Genomic DNA, 23465 nt, shown 5'->3' with positions numbered 1-23465 from the left:
GTTCCCTGGGTAAGCAGTTGAGCATGATCGGAAGTCTACTGTTCCAGCACATCGCCTCTCCCCACCTGATCCTGCAGTGAGATGGTGCATGCACATTAGTGCAGTTATAACTACAAACGTCATGCATGTGCCTTTTTGATGCTCTTTTTTAAGAAGAGCCTCTATGCCGCCATCATACGTGAGTGATCACTTGCACTAATGAGAAAGTATGCAGACTGTACAATTATGCTTCAAGATAAGACTGGTGTGAAGTGCAAAACACTCACAAGGTCACAGAATGCTCCTGGTACTTTAGTTTTTAGCACCTCACAGCAAATCCCATGCTCCTAGTTGCAGGAATACCAAGAGAAGCATTTTAAATGGCCAGCGTTACCAGAACAATGGGTGTGCCAAAATGGCATGTAAAGGGGCCAAGAAGGTTAGTGAATGCACAGTAACCGAGAATAATGTTATGATGACTGAAGCTACTTATCAGCAAAAATTAAAACTTGGCACAAACTCTTTAAGCTACTTATCCTTTTATGTAGATTTTAACTGTGAAATGTTGTTTAAAAGGGAGGTATGCTTTAAAAAATATTCTACATCATTACAGAGCATTCAGTACTGTGCTACCAACCTCATTGCTGACCGTGGAGTCTCTATGCATCATTCTTTGGATTTGTATGTCTATACTGGCTCCAGAAGAACACTTCAATAGAGCAGCTGCATGAGATTCCTTCTCTCTTTGCCGCACAATAGCCTCACAACCAAGCCACTCTGCCATGGTTTGTTCATAGCAGGCACGGATTTGATCATCCACCTAGTCAAAGGACAAAGAGAAGGGGAAATCAAATGTAGAATATGAATTAGCATCTGCAAATAACATAATACAATCAATTTAACCATAAATTCTTACTGTCTGTAAGCCTACTAATTTTCTTAGGATCACATCTGTGTATCATAGCAATACATAGCAGATTCCTATATTTTAACAATGCCATATGGACTCGTGTATAACAGGGACTGCATAATCAAATGTCTGCTGAAGCTACCGGTTAAGCAGCATTTGTCTATTATTAGAAAATAAAACAGAAGGGTAAGAGCATGAATTTTTTGCCATATATTGAAAGAACATGATGTAATATATCATATTAATCCCCAGATAAAATGATAGTATTACTCTGAAAACTACCTCTCTTCTTTCTGCATCTGTCATCCCAAACTGATAATGTCCAAGAAGAAACGGCCAAACTTCTTTTCGGATCTCATGCTGAATTCCTCCATAATAAATAAGACGTAAAAGTTCCTGTTCTTCATATCTCTGATCAAAGAAGAAAATAACTCCAGTTTTAAAACATAATAGATACAGATGATATTTAAACAAATATAAACAGAGTATACAAAGAAACAGAGCTTAAAGTTGCAATCAAAATGATTCACCTTCCACTGTAAATTAGTTTTATTTGCCAAATTTAAAAACTTTCAGCGGTTTGCAAAATAAAGAAAAAAGAAATGAAAAATCAAATAAGAACAATTTAAGTAGCTCAACACAACTATTATAGCGAGTGGTTTCTCTAAATTCAATACAAAATACCATTTTTAAGGACTACGACAGTCTCAGCATTATTTAGACCCTGAATAGAATCCCTCATAAAAGCACATATTTGCTAATCAGGTGTTGTTAAGCACAACTGATGAAACTAAGCAAGGGATTCATTAGTTGTGTCAGGTGTGCTTGAGATAAAACACATCAAATACCTAGTCTGACTGTTAAATGCATATTAGAAATATGGCTACGCCGAGAGAGGGGTCCAAAACATTAAGAGAAGGATCACTGAATTGCACAAACAAAAAAAGGATAAAAAGGGATAGTAAAGGCACTGAATGTACCTAGAGATACAGTTGGAAACATTGTACTGTGAAAGTATCTTCGAATAATATTTCCAGGTGTACTGCATTATTCATAGCTCATGTACTAGATGTATTCTTTCAATGCTTCATAAGAAATTCTCCAGTGACTGCAAAATACTTGCAGTAAGATTTGGTGGCAGCAGGCACTGAAGTGCATACTAAACTCTGAAGGTCATGTCCGAACGCCAAGACATACACCTCTATTGACCCAAAAGCATAAGAAAAAGGTGGCTCCGATATGCTCAAAACCATATAAATAAGCCTCAGAAGTTTTTTAATTCTGTTCTATGGAGCAATGAAACAAGACTGGAACCTTTCACCGAGGGCCACATCAGCCTTATGGTTGCCTTCAAAGGGCCGATTCTAATTGTAAGACAGTATAGTAAAAGTGAACCCCATAGTGGCCCGATTGGTGACAAGGTCCCTCATAGTGGCCAGTGGTGCACACTATTATACATATTTATGTATATACACACATATACACACACTATTATACACATACATGCACAGACGCACACTATTACACACATATAGCACACACGCACACTATTACACACATATAGCACACAGACGCACACTATTACACACATATAGCACACAGACGCACACTATTATACACATATACACACTATTATACATATACGCGCACAGGCGCACACTATTACACACATACGCGCACAGGCGCACACTATTACACACATATGTGCACAGACGCACGCTATTACACACATATGTGCACAGACGCATGCTATTACACACATGTGCACAGACGCACGCTATTACACACATGTGCACAGACGCACGCTATTATACACATGTGCACAGACGCATGCTATTATACACATATGTGCACAGACGCACACTATTACACACATATACACACACACACACACACACACACACACACATATATATACACACAAACATACATACATATGCACACAAGGACTCTTCTGCATTTTTATACTTACCTGCATCCAATATGGTCCCACTGGCAGGTATACCGGCTGCTCTCAGTCCTTCTTGTGGCCCTCCTGCATACTTGGGCCCCTGATGTCTCCCCAGGTCTGCAGCCATGAACAGAGGTAGTATCAGTGAGAGGAGGTCAGCGCTAACCATGCTCTCACCCTGCAGCTGCTCCTCCTTAGCATTGCTCTCCTTGCACCAGAGATAATGTTCTCTGCAGTCTTCTTCCCTCCTCTGCGGCCGTTGTCAGTGTGCTATCAGCACTCTTCTATTACTGCCTGCTCTACTGAGACAGAACAAGCCGATAGATGATCGCCTACTGACAGAAGCACGGAGGGTGAGGGAACTTTGTGCACAGCCGGCGGGCCACAGAAAATGAGGTGGTGGGCCGGATTTGGCTCGTGGGCTTTGTGTTTGACACCTGTGGTCTAAAGTGAAACCGACAGCATGTGAAGGACAAGATGCATTCAATCATATATGAGGAAATCCTAGGAGAAAACACAATTGCATCTGTGAGGAAGCTGCAGCTAGGGCCTAATTGGACTTTCCAACAGGCTAATGATACCAAGCATACCTCAAAGTCCACCAAATCTTGGTTTCAGAAGAAATCTTGGAAGACTCTGGAGTGTCCGTCAGTCACCTAACTTGAGCCTCATAGAAAATCTTTAGTGATAGTTTAAGAAGGTGGTTGCAACACGCAAACCCAAGAATATTAGTCAACAGCAGGCCATTGCCCATGAGGAACGGGCTACGTTTCCTCTAGAACACTCTCAGAAGTTGGTGTCTGGCTATATAACACATTTGCAGTGGGTCATAACAGCAATAGGGTCCTCTACTAAATACTAAAGACACTTGTCTTGAAGGAGTTAAATAATTCTGAGACTGCAATACTCATTAAAAGGTATCTATTCTTAGGATAGGTCATCAATAGTAGATTTGTGGGAGCCCATGGACTGGGACCCCTGCTGATCAGTTGGTTACAGAGCCAATTAACTGAGCTGATTTCTACACAAGCAGACGGCTCCATTCTCATTGCATTGGCCCGGCTTGGTATTACAGGACAAGTACCCATTCACTTCCGTGGTAACACTGTCTGCAATACCAGGCCAAACCACTGCAGTTTATGTTGAATTTGGAGAAACCACTTACTATATTACTTGTATTGAGCCTTTTAAATTATTCTTGTTTGATTGTTTTGGTAATTTGAAAAAAAAAAAAAAACGCACTCTGGGTCTCCATAGTTTCAAACTGCCCTGTAGAAATAAGAATGCTACAAAACAATCTAATCTATACTTTGCATTATGTTCAAGTGGCAGGAAGCAAATTTCCATAAAAACTTATTTACTCACCGTACTATCTTCTAAATATTTTTGCCACATTTCTAAAGTAAGGCCAAAACTTGCATTTACTGGGACATCAGGATTTACAATTTTATGATTTACCAATGCAGATAAATGTGTTCTCACAGTAGACAAATGTCTGCAGTAGGCGAGCCCTATGATAAAAATATTTATCAAATAAAGATTTATCAAATAAAGAATAACCACATTTTCGCTATAAAAACAGCATTTATTATAAATTGTAAAGTAAATTTAAAAACTTCACTATAAATGAAATAAAAAGAAAACCGCAGAAAGAAAAAAAAAACAGAATTATCCTTGTTTTTCGACATTTATAAAAAAAATAAATAACGTTTACGTTTTTTCTCATAAATGAATACAAGTGAATCTAAACAAATATAAAAGTATGCATAGCTTATTTTTTCTTAAGTAAAAAATGCTTTTTTCTGCACTTATCAGACACTTCTCCTCCCCCTACAATGATCACTCACTCTGCATGTACTGATAAGAAACATACACAGAAGTCCATACATTAACAGATCACATAATAGCTGCAGAAGTCTATGGGAAGGGAGGAGGAGAAAGGGGGAGAAAGGCGCTGCTGGGAGGAGAGAAGTAGCAAGAGACACACAAAAGACTTCTATTGGCTGCAGCTGTAATCTGATCTGTCTGTGTACAGTGTATGGACCTTATCAGTACATACAGAGTCAGCAATAAGTGCAGGGGAAGGGAAGTGGCTGCTGATAAGTGTTGAAAGCAGCATATTTTAAATAAGTTTCTTACATTTGCTTGTACTATGGATTTATTTTAAAAAGTTTAAAATACTGCTGAGGTAAAATGAGAGCTGTGCTGTGATTGGTTGCTATGGGCAACAAAGACAGATTTTCTTTTAAGAGAATAGAACTAAAAACTGGCAGTGGAGAAGGCGCAACACTTCAGGTTAAAACAAATAGGAAGTGACCAAAGGTGTGGAAAACTTCTCCTCTTATTTAACCCCTTAAGGACCAGGGTGTTTTAGTCCTAAAGGATTTTACCCATGTGGTGGTTTAACTACCCACTTTTTTTCTTCAGCTACCAAAATAATTTTTGCTGCGTCTTTCTCCCCATGACATATAGGGACATTTTTTTACATCTTCTTCGCTAACGTTTTTCCCGTTTTTTTTAGTTTTATTGGAAGTAAAATGCCTAAAAAAGTATATATATATATATATATATATATATATATATTTTTTTTTTACATTCAGTTGATTAATATTTACGCTAAAATAAAGTATGGGATTTGGTCCCTCATTTTGTTTCAGATATTTTGATATATAATTTGTATAGTTTTGGATAGGGCGTACATGGCAACGATTTTGGTGTCAGCAGTAGGTCATTTTCATTTTTATGTATACATTTTTATTTTGTTCTGTCAATTTTTAAAATTCATTTTTGTAACTAATTATTTTCACCATCTATGTCCCCCAAGAATCCACGATGTAATATAAGACCCCTGCCAAACATTGGCATTTAAGAAAAAAATTTCATATTTTTCCACTGCAGCTGGGGCATCCATAGGAGCCCCAGTTATAAGGGAAATCAATCCCCTGTTTTGACATCACTCATTAACAGAACTGATTAGGGTCTCGGACCCAGTATCTCTGCTGTGACAGACAGCACCCGGCGGGCATGCGATTCCTGGGTCGCATGGTACAAGTAATACTTCCACCTTCACTCCTTAGTGCTCATTGAGCGCTATATAGTTTGGAAAGGAAAAGGTAGAAGCGGATAAGAACTGCTTCTCTCTTCTCCTCTGTGTCCTCATCTGTTTCGGACATCTGAGGACCTGATCTGCTCCTGGTGTGATCACAGGAGCAAGACCTTTCATCCCACGCCATACTTCTGCTATCAGCCAGAATTAAAGCCCAGGACCAAGCGTCGTATATATACAGCGCTTGGTCCTAAAGTGGGTAATAAAATATGTGATCAGCATAAGAAAATCTTTCAAGGATAACCCCTTCATCAGTTCAGCTGGTGTTTAAAGGGAACGTTAAAGGAAATAAGGATCTCATTATTAACCCTTTTTGGGACCCACCAATTGCTTGTATATTTTAAACACCAGCTGAACTGATAAGGGGTTATCCCAGAAACGCGGTTTCATATGTCGAGCACATTTTTTATTAAATAAAAGGAGTTTTCCACACCCTTGGTCCCTTCCTACATGCTTTAACCTGGAGTATTGCGCCTTCTCCACTTACAGTTTTTAGTCCTATTCTCTTGCTCTATCATGCCCACTCAGCTGATGCGTCATCTGCTCACGCTGCATCTCCACCATTGAAGATACCATTCTACTCTCTTCACCACATATGTAGTTTCATACTTCACAATAAACACGACCATATGGGTTTTGTTCCATCCCTCTCTTTCCTCCTCGTCCACAGATTTTCTTGTAGACAACTTTCAGAGCCCATATCTAAATCCCATTGAAAATCTGTGGGTTGACCTGAAGAGGTCAGTACACACGACATGCCCTTGCAATCTGACAGATTTGAAGCGCTTTTGCAAGGGAGAGTGGGCAAAGATTGCCAAGTCAAGATGTGCCATGCTAATAGACACCTACCCAAAAAGACTGAATGCTGTCATAAAGTCAAAGGGTGCATCAACAAAGTATTAGTGTTAGGGTGTGCATATTTATACAACCACATTTTTTTTAGTTTTTGTTGTTTTTCTACCCTAAAAGATTTGAGTTTCTTCTTCAATGTAATTGTACATATAATGGGTCACATTGAAGGAAGAAAAAAAACTAAAATTAATCATCTATGTCAGATTTTTTAAAATGACAAAAACAAGATGCCATGTTTTTGATGGGGGCGTGTAGACTTTTTATATCCAATATATGCCTATAGCAATAACAGAAGATCATACCTAGGTGGATTTTGGAGACCTAATGCTATACAAAACATGTACTTTGTGTCAAAAGGCTTTCTAGTTTCAATCACTGTTAATCCATTCCAAAACACATTGGTGTGGAGCTTGTCATTGGATGTGCTACATGTGGATGGATAGAAAACCGGTTGGCTTTTGTCATCTATTTAGAGTAAAAGCTTTATTAAATAAAACTTTATATAGATTACTTACACCCATAGAAGGCTCTGGAGACAATTTGGTACTTCATATTGTCGCATAACATTTTAAGAGGCGCTCTTAAATAGAAAAGAGTTTCATGTTAACAAATCTTTTCATGCTAGAATATAAAACCACCAGTATACAATCTAAATTCTGATTTATCAGTATATGGTCATTTTTGAATGGAAAGTGCAGGTTTCTCTTTATATAAAATGTTTTTCAAAGAGTTAAACTTCATAAAATAAGGAGTAACTTTGTGAATAAATTATATTTCTTGTTTTGTACTGGTCCTAAGTTACAGCCTGTATCATAATCAGGAACTGCAGGATTCAGAATTTTCCAAAATTCCTTGGTGACCATATATGCTTGCACAGAGATAGCTCTGGTGATTTACAGTCTGGGAAGTGTAGTACCCAAGGCACTGTATAGAAATTTAATGCAAGCTGCTGATTGTGGGTGTATTTACATGACCCGATGATTAGGCAAGCAAATGTACCTGCAAACATTCCTGCCCGATCACTGGACAGTGTAAAAGGTCCTAAAGTACACCGCCACAACTAAGCCAATTCAAGCCGTTAAAGGTGTCTCTCAATTGAGTGGCTGAGCGCTAACAATAGCGACCAGTAAGGGCTCATTCACATGACCTTCGAAGGTTACGTTTGGAACCTCCATCACAGATTTCTGCTAAAACGCAGGACGAAATAGCATATGCAATTTTGTCTTGTAAAATACTGGACAGCCAAATGGAAACTGACTGGACCCCAATATAATTAATGGTGCCCACTCGGTATAGTTCGTTTCCATCATAAGACAGGTTGCCACTTTACTGCTCCTTGAATGGAGTAGGAAACTGCAACCCTTAGAGCTTGTGTGAACTAGCCCCAATACTGCAAACACAGCTTTGGGTTATAATACAGGCTACAGCTCAGGAGAAGTAATGCAATGTGAATGCATTTATCATTCGGCAGAGCCACTGTGATAACTCTGGTATATTTTAAGACTATCTAGTCGAAATTTGCATTGACTAAATTATCAGACAGTATTAATAAATCTTCCCCAATATCTAAAATAAAAAATGAAAAGAAGAGTGAAGAAAATGAAGAAATGCATATTGCTTGAACCTCTGTAGAACTTCTCTGAGAATAACTTTTCTATTAAGATGCTACCTTTTAGGCCTGCAGACATCTATCAAACATACCTCTCATGATTGCACCCATTGGATGGGCCTCCATCTGAAGATCCACTTTGAGAGCATGAGGAGCAGGAGGATTTGCGAGTACTGGGCTGCCACATTGAAGGTAACCCAACCCCCTGAGGATCTATAAAATCCTGAGGCACTACAGAGAAAACAAATTATCAGACAGTCCAACCAGGAATTGGCTTGAAAACAAATTTTCATAATCTGGAGCAAATCACTGCATGTGCTAAAACTTATTTAATCAGCAATTGTTACATAATCACGAATGTGCACTGTTCATGAGAAAAGGGAAACTGCCTAGCATTGCAGCACTATTGTACATTTTAATAGATCTATGAGGACTTTTAGGCAACCGATTGAATTGTGATGCTACTGGATACATTCATAGCCCTTTCCAAAGTCTCAGCCAGAGGTCTAGTCTGTCAGAACGAATGCAAAGAAAAACTCATGAATCCAGATTATGCCATACATACCGTATACTCCTATATAGCAATTGCTTAACAGCACCAATTTTTAAAATGGTTATGAGGCTGCCAATGGTCATAATAAAAAATGGAGTTGATAAATTAGATGTATAAGCTGAAGTTCATAGCTTCAGGTGGATTCACTCAATTTATTATAATAGCCTAGTTAATACGTAATCTTTTTCAACCAATATATTATTTCTGCTGTTTGGGGCTACATAATCACCAGGTCTGGAAGGTGCACATTTAGAGAAGTCCATAAAATGTTGTCTACATACATACACCACATACTAGGAGAAACACAAACAAAAGAGAATTTCACATCGATAGAATTTGATTAATGTCATTAGGAAAACATAACCCGATTAAATGCTGTGCATGAAAACTGTAATTGGGTAACATCAATTACTGTAATGCAGGCGTTTCATCTTCATTAAGGTTAGAAGTTGTTAGCACATGGTGGCCGCCGTGTGATGTGGCCAAGTGCCTCGCTGTCATGCAAGCAGATAGCAAATTAATTATTTTGCAAACTGGCTTTAGGTTGTTAACGACCATACGATTTGCCTAAAATCTTGCATACATTTACAATTAAAAGCCTATCTACTATAATTAATTTGCTAGCTGCACGGAGTTGCATGACAGCGGAACTCTTGGCAGCATCGCAGTTACAACTCAGCCGTGTTTTTAAAGCATGGTGGCCCCTTCCCTTATATCAATGCTGACTGAACACGAATTAAGAGAACCTGCATAACCCCAAATTATTTAGAAGCAGCACATGTATTACCCATAATTGTAAGCACTTAAAAATGAGCTAGTGCAATATCAGAAAGGAAGTAGTATGAGCTGGTGGCCATCATGTTGCTGTTTATTGATACTGTACAGCAACAGAGTAAACAAAAACTTGAATGGCACAATTAACGAATTCCCAGCACAGCTGATACTAAATTTATGATGTGCAGGTGTACATAGCTACGTAAAACAAAAAAAAACACAGCTATTGCCAGTGCACCACACACCTCCAAACAGCTAAAGAGCAGGGGTGCTGAAAGTCGAGCCCCACCAATCCAATAAAGCAGTTCCAAAAACCACCTTTAAGGATAAAAGTATAACACCTATATATAGTATTTTGTATACTGCTGTATAATATACTTTACAATACTGGATAAAATCATGCTAACACAAGTTATCAGATATATTGGGAATGATGGTGGTACCAGCACATACAATTACTAAGAAAGTGTGTTAAAGCAGACCCGGCATGGTCGGGGTATGGTAGAACTTCTCAGCATATGTTTGGACCACTGAAGTTTGACTTGCTGGCATCACATAGCAAGTGGAGGTGAAACATGGGAGATGTTTTAATGAAGGATGAAAATGATGATGTACAGTAACTACAAACAAAGGAAAAGCACAATGAGAATACTATACAGTCATGCCAGCTATACTACTTATTGATGTTGTATAAAAGAGAAGTTTTCCATTAGTCCAGTTTTTGTGTTTCAATCATGTTTATTCCCTTCGGCTATATGTGTGACTTTTGACAAGATTACATGTTAAAAATTAAGCCATAAAACAATATACTCTGTGAACTTCCATCCCAGGTGACCTTACACAGAACTTAGCAAAACCTGCTTACTTATGTGGGATCAGGCAACAGTCTAATGTGTATTGGTGAAAAGAAGGATCCTCACTGGAAGTGCCAGGAATCCTCTTATTTATCTCTCCTTGGTGAAATAAGCATGTAGGTTTAGGATGGGAAATGAATGTGACTGCCTTTAACCATTTAAGTACTAGGGAGTTTTAGCCCACTTTCCCCCATAACATTCTGTATTATACAATATTGCATTCACAATCCAGCACATTAAATTATGTAAAAATTAACAGAGTTTAAGAGGGGGCACATTATTAGAATGCAAGGAGCTGCATGGTCGTATTGGAAAACCGCCCACCACCTCAGCTGTTCTGACAATATTGTTGGGGGGGGGGGGGGGTGTTGAGACCATTGGATACATGAGGGCATAAAACAAGGTGACCCCGGGGCTCAGGTCACCCTTGAAAGACCACCAGTAGAGAGGAGCATTTGATCATCCGATAAGCACAGCAAATGTGGACAGATATGCCACTGGATACCATACAAAGCCTGTATGCCTCCATGCCCGCCTGTATCACATCTTACATCCAAGCTAGAGGCAGTACAATAGTAGTAGACCCTCTATGCCCGCCTGTATTGCATCATACATCTAAGCTAGAGGCGGTACAATCGGGTACTAGAGCCTCCATGCCCGCCTGTATCACATCTTACATCCAAGCTAGAGGCAGTACAATAGTAGTAGACCCTCTATGCCCGCCTGTATCGCATCTTAGATCTAAGCTAGAGGCAATACAACAGGGTACTAGATTCTCCCTTCAAGCGTTCAGTTTTCCTCAATAAAATAATCCTTTTTGCTTTGATATTGTAATCACTCATAACAATGTTACAATCACACATAAAGGTCCATTTGGCCTCCTGCAGATAGGTGGAAATTCCGCGGCGGGATTTCCCGCAGAATTTCCGCCTGTGCCCACTGCCATAGGATTGCATTCCCTACTGCAATCCTATGCACACAGCCACGATTTGTCCGCGTGACATCACACACGGAAAACAAATTGTGGCGTGTTATCAGAAACATCACTAGTGACGAGCAGGCTCCGCCCTGCGCATGCGCCGGCTGGGCGGCAGCCGGCACATAGAAGAGCGGAGGAGACGCTGGAGCAGGTGAGCCGCAGTGGTCACTGCAGGAGCACAGATAATCTGCAGGCGGCCTTTGATTCCAACAACTCCTTCTAGGTGCTTGATTGTTTTTGTCAATGAGTGTTCATATGCATGAGACATAAATTAAAAATCTACAATAGAATAAAAAGAGACATTTTTGAGAGAGATTTTACAAATGTAATGTCTTTTTGGGGTTGCAGCAATACTGAATTTATATAATTTGGTTTATGTTAGATTAAGTTTAGAAAAATTATAAAATAATTTTTCATAACCATTTTCAGAGAGCCATAACTTTTTAATGTTATGTTTATGGAACTCTTTGGGGGCTTGGTTTTGAAGAAGCAGCAGACATTTTCATTAATTGGGGTAAGATTTCACTACTTTTGTACAATATAGCATTTTTTTTTTAGAGAAAAAGAAAAAGTAATTTTTTTGCATCGCATTATTCAGAGAGCCATAACTTTTATTTTTCTGTCTACTGAGCTCTATAAGAACTTGCCTTTTACAGAATGAGTCGACATTTTCATTAGTACCATTTTGGGGTGCATGCAACTTTTTGATCTTTTTATTTGAATTTTTATTTCAGATGCAGAATGATTAAAATCGTCAATTTTTGCATTGTTTTTCTTTACAGTGTGCACCATGCAGGATAAATAACATAACACCTTTATAATATGGGTCATTGCCTACGTGGTAATACTAGTTTTGTTGGGGTTCTTTGTTTATGACTTTGCCGTAATTACTTTCTAGTGAAAAAGTGTCAATTTTCTTTTTTGTTTTTTTAACGTGAAAACATTTTTCTTCCGTAAAGGGGTTCGGTCATTAAAAAAAATAAAAAAATTCTATACTTACCTATTCCTCCCCCATCAGTGTACTTATCAGATCTTCAACTTACGCACCTTCTCCTGTCTCCTGCAGTCCGGGTGTGCCACCTCACCTCCAGCTGGCTGATTCCTCTCCTTCCTGTGAGGTTACGTACATTGCTGGCAGTCTTCTTCCTGCCAGCCAATGTTCGTTTTGTCACAGTTCACAGGCCAGCAAATCAAAAAACAAAATTGTACCAGCAGCGCCATCAAGTAATCCACTCTCGGTAGGACTCAAAAAATTCAGTAGCCAAAGCGGGACCTGAACAGTAATCCCCTGAAGTGACCAAGATATTAAAGAAACTTGTAAACATATGTAGGTGCAAAAGGGAATGTTCCAATTTATATTCCCATAACAAAAAACATACAGCGACGTTTCGACCCTTATGGTCTTTGTCAAGCTAGTTCACAGGTCAGCAGGGGGAGTGCTGATCTACTTCAGAGACTGCTCATGCGAGCTGTCTCAGCAATAGATCAGAATTACTTTCTAGCCAGTGAACGCTACAGCACAGGGATGTGACCTTCACTGACCCGGCAGGAAGAGAATGCTAAGAATGCCAGCTTCATAACAAGCCGGCCGGCGTGCGGTGAGGAGACCCCAGGGCACTGCAGAAGCTCAGTGAGGAGAGGATGTGGTAAGGAGACTGATAAGGAAGAAATAGGCGAGTATAGAAATGTTTTTTGGGTTTTTTTTTTTTTAGACAAAACCCCTTTAATTGCACTTCCCACTGGGAGACTTGAACATTCAATATTCTGACAGCTTAGCTAATACATTGCATTAAAAAGGTAGTGTATTAAGTTTACCTGTCATTTTTCTCAATGACAGACAGGCCTTATAGGCTTTTTTACATGGCAGACCCAGAGGCCATTATTTGGTAATAGCATGCAAGGAAGGGGGAGCGTGCAATGGGGTGAGGGAGGGAGCTCAAATCCACCTAGATATATTGCATTAAGTCAGCAGTGCAAACAACACTGCTAACTTCTTCTGAAGTGCTGCAGTAAAAAGGCGAAGCAACAAAATTACCCAGAACAGCCTCTATAAAAAAACAAAACTATACGGTGGTTGTTAAGGGAATATTAATAATTATATGGAGGAGGAAGAGGAGAAGAAGGTTAAGTAAGGGGAGAAGAAGAAGGGGAAAGAAAAAGATGAAGGGATGGAGAAGGAGGAGGGCAGCAGAAGAAGCAAAAGAATAAGAAGCTGAATCTGTAAAGAAATGTATAAATGGAAAAAAGTAAAGGAAGAAAAGTCACATCTAATAAATGTTTTGTATCAATTTCTATTGATATAATATCATGAATCTGTACATACCAAACTCAGATTGACTCCCTGGGTATATTATTCTGAAAACATAGTCTGTTGCTTCATCTTCTTCCTTGTCTGAGGCGGACTCTGAGGAACCCTGAGGACTTCTCTTTCTCAGCTTGGGAAATACTTTGCCCTATGTTACATAAAGATGCTAAAATATTAGACAAAAGTTGACTAGACATGAAAAAAACACTAATGATACTTATTTGCTCCTGCAGTTGCACATTTAAAGGCTATGGGCACCTTTGGGGCATTTTACTTACTTTAATGCATGTATTTTAGCCTGAAAACTATTTCTGCAATATGATTTAATAAATAATTTAGCCGTGTGTGCTTTCTGCAGCCTCTATAAATTATATATAGTGAGATCAAAACTGACTTTAATTTCGGATCCATCAGTGTTAACTTGGTCTTCATCCTCTCTCTCTCACTTGTAATGTAATGTAATGTAGAGATGAGCGAGTTGTGAAAATGTTCCTTCTAGGTGCTTTATAGATTACTGAACTGTATGTCATTAGGAAAAATAACAGAGGCTGCAATACACATCCATATTCTAGCGCTTATTGTCTCATATGTGATAAGAATGCAGCTCTAATAGGAAGCTTGCCCACCTAATGCAAACTTTCAGATTCTTTAATAAAGAGTACAATGTATGCCATAGCCTAAACTAATGTACAAACTATAACCCGCTTCAATACTTACAGATCTAGTAGATTATACTAAAATCACCTGGACAAGTATTTATAAAAGATAGCTGGACTGAGTTGAATTGAAAGTCAAATCATATAAGTAGCAAAGTGAGTAGTAAGAAAATGTACTTCGTATTTGTATCCTTTAAAAGTGATCCAACCACTAAAAGTGATCTAATCACCAAGATGGCATGAACCTTAGGCAACATTAATACAGGCAAGAATCTCGCGTGTATTTGGTGCGTTGCGAGACTCATTTTTGAATAGACTTATTCACAGTGATGCTGCGAGGATAAAAACAGCAGAATGTTCTTTTGTTCTTTTCAGTTTTCAATGGGACTTTAAACGACATTGCATGGCACTCACATGCCATGCGATGTGCATGCCAGCGCGTTGTCTCCCATTGAAATCAATGTGAAACACTTGCAATCCTCACGTGAAACACACGCCTGAGGATCGCATTTATACAAAAGCTATACAAGGAGTTTTTGAATAAAAACCGCCTAGCATCGGTATGAAAAACTCACAGGGGCAAGCGGGATGTCACCTAAGTGAATGTAGCCTTAGAGGGGAAACGGCCATTACGTACTGACTAAGGAGTGCATATAGATGCATCCTCTCACCGTGCAGGTAGCTGACTACCAACGCAAGGAACCGTGAAGTGGTTAGTGGGCTCATGTATCTTGGCCAAAATCCAACCAATGCCTTGCATTTATTATCTATCATTCACATGCAGTGTGGCTTTAAGACTCCAGGGGGAGCCCAGGGTGGCAGTACCAATGTGGTTCACTGATGGAAGTGCAGGGCAACCTGCCGAAATATTATGGCGTCATTAATAGGTTGCTGGTCTGCATGGTGAACTACATGTATCAGAATGATCTGGCATTTTGTATCTACTATGTGTGGGAGTATACGCCAAGCAGCCACCCCCCTCTATATCAAGAGGCAGTGTGAGTGGCTGTCTTATCGGTGTACTGCACAGGTGTAATTCGCTCCCTCATTTGGTAGTCCGCTACCTGCATGGTGAGAGAATGCATCTATATGCACTCCTCACTCAGTAAGTAATGGCCATTTTCTGTGATTGGTTTTAATTCTCTATATTTCCCCTTCTGTGATGTATAGCCTTAGAGGGGGGTCTTCAACGAATGTTTCACTTAATAAGCATCAGTGGAGTTTGAGGAGAACATTGTGGCATGAGATGATTGATAGTTTTGTGTAGTGCCTGCAGTGTCCACATGTCAGATACTATAATACTACTGTCTTTGGTAAGTCAAAACATACATATTGGGTGAATTTTTATTTTAAACTGGCATTCAGAAATCTTCACAAAAAGTACTAATATCTGGAATACCTTTCCTCTTTGGGACCACAATGGAGGATCAAGTTGTCCGTGTGGGAGCAGACCATTTTCAAGGCAGGAGAGAAATTGGAGGAGATGCCCTCCACGGGGGAACCTGAGAGGAGGTCTCTGTATCCCATCCTGACTAACTAATACTACAGTGCCACCACTGTCCACTGGATATTGAAAGTAAAAAGAAATACACATATTAGCATCCGTACTACTGCTTCATTTCAAAAACATATTAAACAGCTAGTGTTTTGGATTACTTCAGCTACAAAAATACAGGAGGAAATTTACCAAGCCTGGCAATTTCTGCATCGGCTTTAGTAAGATTCCCCCCAGCACACGGAGCACTGAACGCATGAAGAGGTGCACGCCTCTCCATGTACTCCGGGTACTCCTAGCACCTCCATGCGCCTTCACTGAAATATATGCCTGGTCCCGGCCAGAAGTACATTTCTAGTTTAATTTACACCAGTTTGTGGTGTAAATTATAAATAAATTGTCGGTCTGGGTCAGTCATTCCCCCTCCCGACTAGTCAGGTTTACTTTTTAGAAAAGTGGCTTGGCTGGTGCAGGATGAAGAAAAACTGCAAACTTCTGTGTAAGCAGTGCTTGCGCAAAATTTGAGACTTTTCTACACCAGAATTGTAGTGTAGAACACATATTAAATGTCCCTCCTGTTTGACCAGAGTCAATGTCTTCACCAAAGCCATCGCAATCATATATAATTATCTTCAAGACAGTAATAAATAAATAGACATGCAGCCTGTAAATTATACTGGTTAGTTTCAGTGTCCTTTGAAACAAAGTCATGTTTTCACTTCTGATTTTAGGTGGAATTATAGGACTTTAATAACTAGAATTTATTAAATAGATTATATATGATAACTGCATCAGTCAATGGAAATCAGATACAGAATAGTCATGACAAGGGGCCTTTTTCATATGACTGCGTCATTATATCCACCCATATTACTGCTCACTATGCCAAATATTCAATGTGTAAGTATTTGGGAGGTTCAGTTTCCAGGGTTAGGAAGAAGCATGATCTGTGAGACTTAAATGAGTGTATCCAGTCAGGGTGGTTTCAGCATCTCAAACTGTTGTTCTTCTGGGATTATGACAAAAACATCCCGAGAGTTTTAGATTTGTGGGTGAGGATGCCCAGCTACAAGCTTATTGTCAGGAAACTCGCAAAGAGATAGAATAAAGGATTGGGGCACTCAGGCGAGCATAGTGCCTTTTAGCTCCAGTTGACTTTAGAGAGGGCAATACTAACTGTAAAAAGGAAATTACCTTATCTCAAGGGATGGCATAATGGTAGAAGGAATGGGTCATATTCATTACCTAATGAGCATGGTTTACCAATTATCTAACGGCTACTTCCATAATGATTATGTACAATCTTACAAAACTCACACCATAAGGGTTCGATCTATAAGGATGACAGTGAGTTCAGCATATTGTAATGGCCTTCACGGTAACCAGATCTCAATCATTAAAAATCTAATGGATACGGTGGAAAAGGAAATTTGTGACTAAACCCCTTTTCATAGAATCGAATTACATCAGATAAAATAAAGTACCATATATACTAGAGTATAAGCCTAGTTTTTCAGCCCATTTTTTTAATGCTGAAAAAGCCCCCCTCGTCTTATACTCAAGTGAGATAAAAAAAAAAAAAAAAAAAGAACCAACAACAAAAAACCCGCAATACTCACCTCCCAGCCGGCGTCTGTGTTCCCGGCGCAAAGGTCTCCCCAGCGGTGCTGTTTGAGAATTCTCCCCGCTGTCAGCTCCCTGCTCAGCTTTGAAATCCGCAGCAGCCAGCGCTGTGTAGGTAAGCACTGTGATTGGATCGAACGCCAGCCAATCACAGCCAGCGCTCGATTATTCACAGCCATTCAGTGGATGACATCACTGAATGGCTGTGATTGGTTTATCGAGCGCCGGCTGTGATTGGCTGGCGCTCGATCCAATCACAGCGCTTACCTACACAGCGCTGACGGCGGGGGAATTCAAAGCAGAGCAGGGAGATGACAGCGGGGAGAAGTCTGAAGCAGCTTACCGCTCCGCCGGGGAGATCATCGCGCCTGGGACACAGACGCCAGCTGGTAGGTGAGTATTGCATTTTTCTTTACCTAGTATATACTCGAGTATAGCTAGGCTTATTACTCGAGTCAATAAGCTTTACCAGTTTTTTGTGGTAAAACTTATTGACTCGGCTTATACTCAGGTCGGCTAATACTAGAGTATATACGGTACTTATTTTTTTAGGTCTATAGAAAAGTATTCAAATGCATACCTTGTTGGTGACAATGGAGATACACAATTTCCTCAAGACGAATAGTCATTGCATAGTCCCAATAAACACTAGAAAATAGTGATAGAAACAAATATAGAAGAACTTTTAACAGTTTAATTGTGCTGTGAATATTTACTTGCATATTGTTGCACAGATCTAACAAGGTTTTGTACAACTCAATCCCATATACTTTGTTGACACCACGTTTAGCATCTGTGTTGATGTATTCCCAATGTATACATTTTACTGATCTACCGATCCCAATATACCAACAGAAGCCAAAATAATGCCTTTTTAAAAATACATTGGGCAAGTATTAAGTGTGAGGTGCCGCCTGTTGCACTAACCTATGCAGTCGGCAACTGCAGAAAAAAATTGTATATTATGCAGTATAAGTGCTTCTTAACACAGGGGCTTATGGAACATGGATACCACTGTATGGTATATAGTGGAATAAGTCAGGGCTTCATTGCTGGGAGGCTTCCCTTGTGAGTACACCACACATAGTCTCATGTGATGTGAACATAACCAGGTTTATGACTTAATATTATAATGTCAGAAATGCAAGATTATGTACACACTTCAATAAGCAGCATTGTGAACACAGATTTTCCATTAAGCCCTGCAAACAGCACTGAGATGATGCTAACGGCATGAGAAAGGCATTTAAACTGCCCCAAAAACGTGGGTTCATTTACAACGTAAATATCAAGCTGTCACTTTTGAATCCCTTCCGCAATGTTCTGCGCTATCTGCGAGACATTTCAAAATTACTTTTAAAAATATCAAAATAGACTACCTCAAAAGGAATATAATTCCCTGCATGGTTATTCTTATACATGGATGGCCTATCCGAAGGATGAAAAGCCATCCGGCTCTTTATATTAGTAACTGGGGTTTGCAAAACAAAAGCAATTTTAAAAGGTTTTGATTTTAGGAGCTTCTATACAGGAGAGGATTACTTCTGTTGTAATAATAATTAGGCAGATGTTCTGCTAATGTGAACGTGCAGTAATAGCCATTAGACCTCCGTGTTTAAGCCTCCTTTGTAGAGAGCTACCACAAAAGAAGTGGAAAATAAAGTCTCATTATTATTACTTCCAGGACTCCTTTGAACTCATTTAAACACTTAATACTGCAAATTTATGTATAGACATGTCACAAAGGATTATCTATAACCCTCATATCAAAGCTGTGGGCAAGAAGTCACATGATTTCCTACATATTGCTATACGAGGGCTATAATATGGCTGCTGACAGTTTTGTAATACACTTCCATGGCCTAAAAGATATAGTGGAATAGAAAAACTCCATTTACAGTACAGCATTACTGTCTGGTTGATAGGGGCACCCAAGTAGTGAGGACACATAATAGTTCTATGCATATCTGTGCTACTTTGTGGTAGGCATTCTTGTATCTACTCCTTCATATTTTCTGGAAAAACCGCATTCAGTCAAGGAAAGTTGATCTCCAAGGTGTAATTCTGCTAAAGACATCCAAACATTCTGCTCTCCCAGTGGTATAATAGCAAAGTCTGATACACTACTTCCTCACCAGGAATGCCTAGAATGGTCTCCTAGATTTCCATTTGGTGGCTATTACATGAAACAACACGTATAGTCTACTTGTTTTGCAGTTTAAAATAACTAAAGCTGGAGACCCATCCTAAAAGGGTAATGTTAAGAGTTAAAAATTTACATTGCAGCTACCTTGTAGCATTACAGGTTTTATGCTATGACATGCCCATCAGCAGCATAAGACAGACCTTGAGGGCAAGATGGCCCAGATAAGGCTCATGTATTTTGGCCATGTAATGCGAGCATTCTTGCTAGAAAAATCTATAATGCTTGGGCAGATCAGTGGCAAAAGACGACCTGGCCGCCAAAGAACACAATGGCTGATACTGTCAAAGCTGATACTGGCATGGATATCACACAACTGAAAGAAGCAATGCAAAACTGAAAAACATGGATTGAGGGAGCCTTTAGGGTCACCAAGGGTCGTGAACAACAACAACATGTCCATCAGCAGCATAAGACAGTCCAACATTTTGAGAATTTTTACAGTAGTTAATTAAAGGGGTTGTCCCACGCCGAAACGGGTTGTTTTTTTTTCAACAGCCCCCCCGTTCGGCGCGAGACAAACCCGATGCACTGGTTAAAAAAGAAAACCGGACAGTGCTTACCTGAATCCCCGCGCTCCGGTGACTTCTTACTTACCTGGTGAAGATGGCCGCCGGGATCTTCTCCCTCGGTGGACCGCAGGGCTTCTGTGCGGTCCATTGCCGATTCCAGCCTCCTGATTGGCTGGAATCGGCACGTGACGGGGCGGAGCTACACGGAGCCGCTCTCCGGCACGAGCGGCCCCATTCAGAAAAGAAGAAGACCGGACTGCGCAAGCGCGTCTAATCGGGCGATTAGACGCTGAAAATTAGACGGCACCATGGAGACGAGGACGCTAGCAACGGAACAGGTAAGTGAATAATTTCTGATAACTTCTGTATGGCTCATAATTAATGCACAATGTACATTACAAAGTGCATTAATATGGCCATACAGAAGTGTATAACCCCACTTGCTTTCGCGGGACAACCCCTTTAAGTGTTTTAATGACCTTCTGGCAGCTCCGAATCTAAGGGTGTGCTCACATGAGGATTTACTGCAGATTTTTTAAGCAGCTGAAAAATATTCAGCAAAATCTGCAGTAGCCAGGTTTCTCTTTCATGTCCGAATGCTATACCAATGCATCCACTCAGTGCCAGTCACTGCACTGGTTGCCCATCTACTATAGAATACATTTTAAACTCATGCAGAAAACTCTCCACAGTGCTATACTGCTGTATATTTCCTCCCTGATCTGTCCACCACTCTACTTATGCTCTTCGCTGTCAATGCCCTTAGTCCAAGTTTCTTTTTATTCCAAAGTCCCACTCCCAACTCTAAGACTTTTCCTAAGCTGCACCAGTTCTCTAGAGTGCACCACCCCACACAATCAGGTTAATTCCAAATGCCCACAGCAAAAACCATGCCCTAAAAATACATCATTTAAGGTAGGGCTGCACATCCCCTAATCTAACTCTCCTACATTGCTTTTCTATTCCCCCTTGGGTCCCCTTCATCCCACTGCATCATGCACCCTACTTACACCCTAATGAACTTCATATCTGTATATACACAGATACCGGCTGGTACATACAGCTTTATGTATACTAAATATTGTTATTTTTATAGCGCCAGCTTATTCTGCAGAGCTTTTAGGTAATTTATTTACTCATTTTACCGACCGAGGAAGGCTGAGTCAACCTCGAGCCATCTACCTAAACCATTGAACTCGCAACCTTCAGGTCGTGAGCAAGAGCTTGGGACTGCATTTCTGCTGCCTTAGCACTCTGCGCCACATAAGGCTCTATACTACCCTATTTAGATGGCCTGACCACTGTACAGAACAAAACACTTGTATCTCTTATGTCACTCAAATGTCCTCATAGAAGCTTTTAGAAGCAGGGCCCTGCCCTTCTATTGTTCAAATTGCCTATTAGTTTAATACTGTATGTTATGTCTTATTTTGTGTATATTCCATCTGACTTGTAAAGTACTATGGAATATGTTGGTGCTATATAAAGATTATTTATATGATGTGGAAGCACAGATATTCCCCCTTCACTTGAAGTCCACCATGTGTGAACGCACTCTGAGGCCTTATTCAGACAGACATATTTCATGGACAGCATACAGACCCATTACATCCTAGGGCCTCCGGCACACCAGTCTATTTGGGGCAGTGTGCGGTCCGTGTCAATTTACAGGTAGCACATGGCTCCATCATAGCCTTTGGGGCTGTGCAGATTTTTTTTTCAAATGGACCAAAAACTCATTGCATGTACTATTCCTTTCTGTATCCCAAACAAGAAATAAGACATGCTAATGCATGTCTCTGCGCTGTGTCCATGTGAATCAGACAGCTGTCTGTGTGCTATCCATCAGGCTATTGACGTTGGCGACTTTTAACACAGAGGACCAGGTGAAAAAAATTGATGCATGTCCTTTTCTGGTGTACATCTTGGACAAGAATAGGGCATGCAATGGTCACTGTCCCCGAAGGTGTCCATGTGCTGTCCGATGCAAGTTGAACCCGAGATTCTTGAGTGCAACTCACATATGGCCATCTGAATGGGGCCTTAAGGTATTTTAAATCAAAAGGCAATAAGCATTTTATTCAAGTCAACTTCCTAAAGCAAAGGCCTATGACATACAGTATGTTTTGCATCAGCCTGTTTTACTGTAAAAGCAATTATTTGCAATCAAAGCTGCATTACTGCTTTCATTTTGCATATTTGAAGTTGACATTATTCACTTCAAATATAAAATTTGCCTATTGTTCTTCTATTTCAAGGAAAATTATAGTGTTCATTGAATTTGTGAATATCATAAAAGATCATTCTTTTTTTTCTGCTCATTAACATTTTCACTCATACTGCCTACATCATGATAATGTCAAGAAACCTGCAAAATTTGTAATTTTGCCTGTGTTTCTTTAGCATTACCATGTGCTTAGTCACACAGCATTATCTATTCAGACTTTTCATTAACCTTTTATTTGATAGAAGCACAACAGAGTCTTGCATAACTAGATTGACGTGCACATGATACAATAAAATATCAAACTACCTCTCCTCATCAAGGACCTTGCAGCTCTCCTGACATGTCTGTTTTAGTAAATAATGATATTCTCCCATGAAATACAAATTCTAGAGCATCTTAGAGCATCAAGTTGTGCTGTTCATCTGATATTCTTCCTAATAATTTATGGATAAACTGACAACTGGATGCTACTATTCTCTTTGTCAAATGGGGTATCTGTACACAGTCTGAAACTGTCCAATCAGTGCTAGGAGCGTATAAGGACACAGATCGCGAGTAGCAATTCAGACACAAAGTGTACTGCGCATGCTCACCATATCCGCCACGCGTAATTGGTCAGCTCCCAGAAAGCCATGAGTAAGAACCCTTGTGGTTTGAAACAGGCTAAGCAGAATGTCCTGATTTTATCCATTTTTAATTTATGGAATAATACTAGAGGTTTCACATTTTTATCCAGTTAAGCTTTTAAACATGGCACAATTATTGTTAAAATAAAAAATCATTCAAACCAGCAAAAATGAACGATAATCGGCAATGATCTTATGAATAAGCCATTTAAACACGTGCCAGTCTCACTGACTAGTGGTCATTTAAATAG

The 23465-nt window shown here is 39.8% G+C and overlaps 2 protein-coding genes across 2 annotated transcripts in view; both read right to left on the bottom strand.

Moving 5' to 3' along the window:
* The window catches only part of SGSM1 (small G protein signaling modulator 1), a 143980-nt gene that overhangs the window by 35082 nt on the left and 85433 nt on the right, over positions 1-23465 (bottom strand). Inside the window, exons 10-17 of the mRNA XM_066603897.1 lie at positions 18227-18294; positions 15928-16091; positions 13891-14020; positions 8500-8638; positions 7314-7378; positions 4206-4351; positions 1172-1300; positions 617-799 (exon numbers count right to left, since the gene is read on the bottom strand). Of these exons, the coding sequence (XP_066459994.1) occupies positions 617-799; positions 1172-1300; positions 4206-4351; positions 7314-7378; positions 8500-8638; positions 13891-14020; positions 15928-16091; positions 18227-18294 (1024 nt within the window). The remainder of the gene's footprint in view (positions 1-616; positions 800-1171; positions 1301-4205; positions 4352-7313; positions 7379-8499; positions 8639-13890; positions 14021-15927; positions 16092-18226; positions 18295-23465) is intronic.
* The window catches only part of CRYBB2 (crystallin beta B2), a 370816-nt gene that overhangs the window by 316655 nt on the left and 30696 nt on the right, over positions 1-23465 (bottom strand). The window lies entirely within an intron of this gene.

Source organism: Eleutherodactylus coqui, chromosome 5, assembly GCF_035609145.1.
Source record: "Eleutherodactylus coqui strain aEleCoq1 chromosome 5, aEleCoq1.hap1, whole genome shotgun sequence".
NCBI classification, from domain to species: Eukaryota; Metazoa; Chordata; class Amphibia; order Anura; family Eleutherodactylidae; genus Eleutherodactylus; species Eleutherodactylus coqui.
Note: the sequence above shows the minus strand (reverse complement) of the source record. Positions and strands in the feature narration are given on the sequence as shown.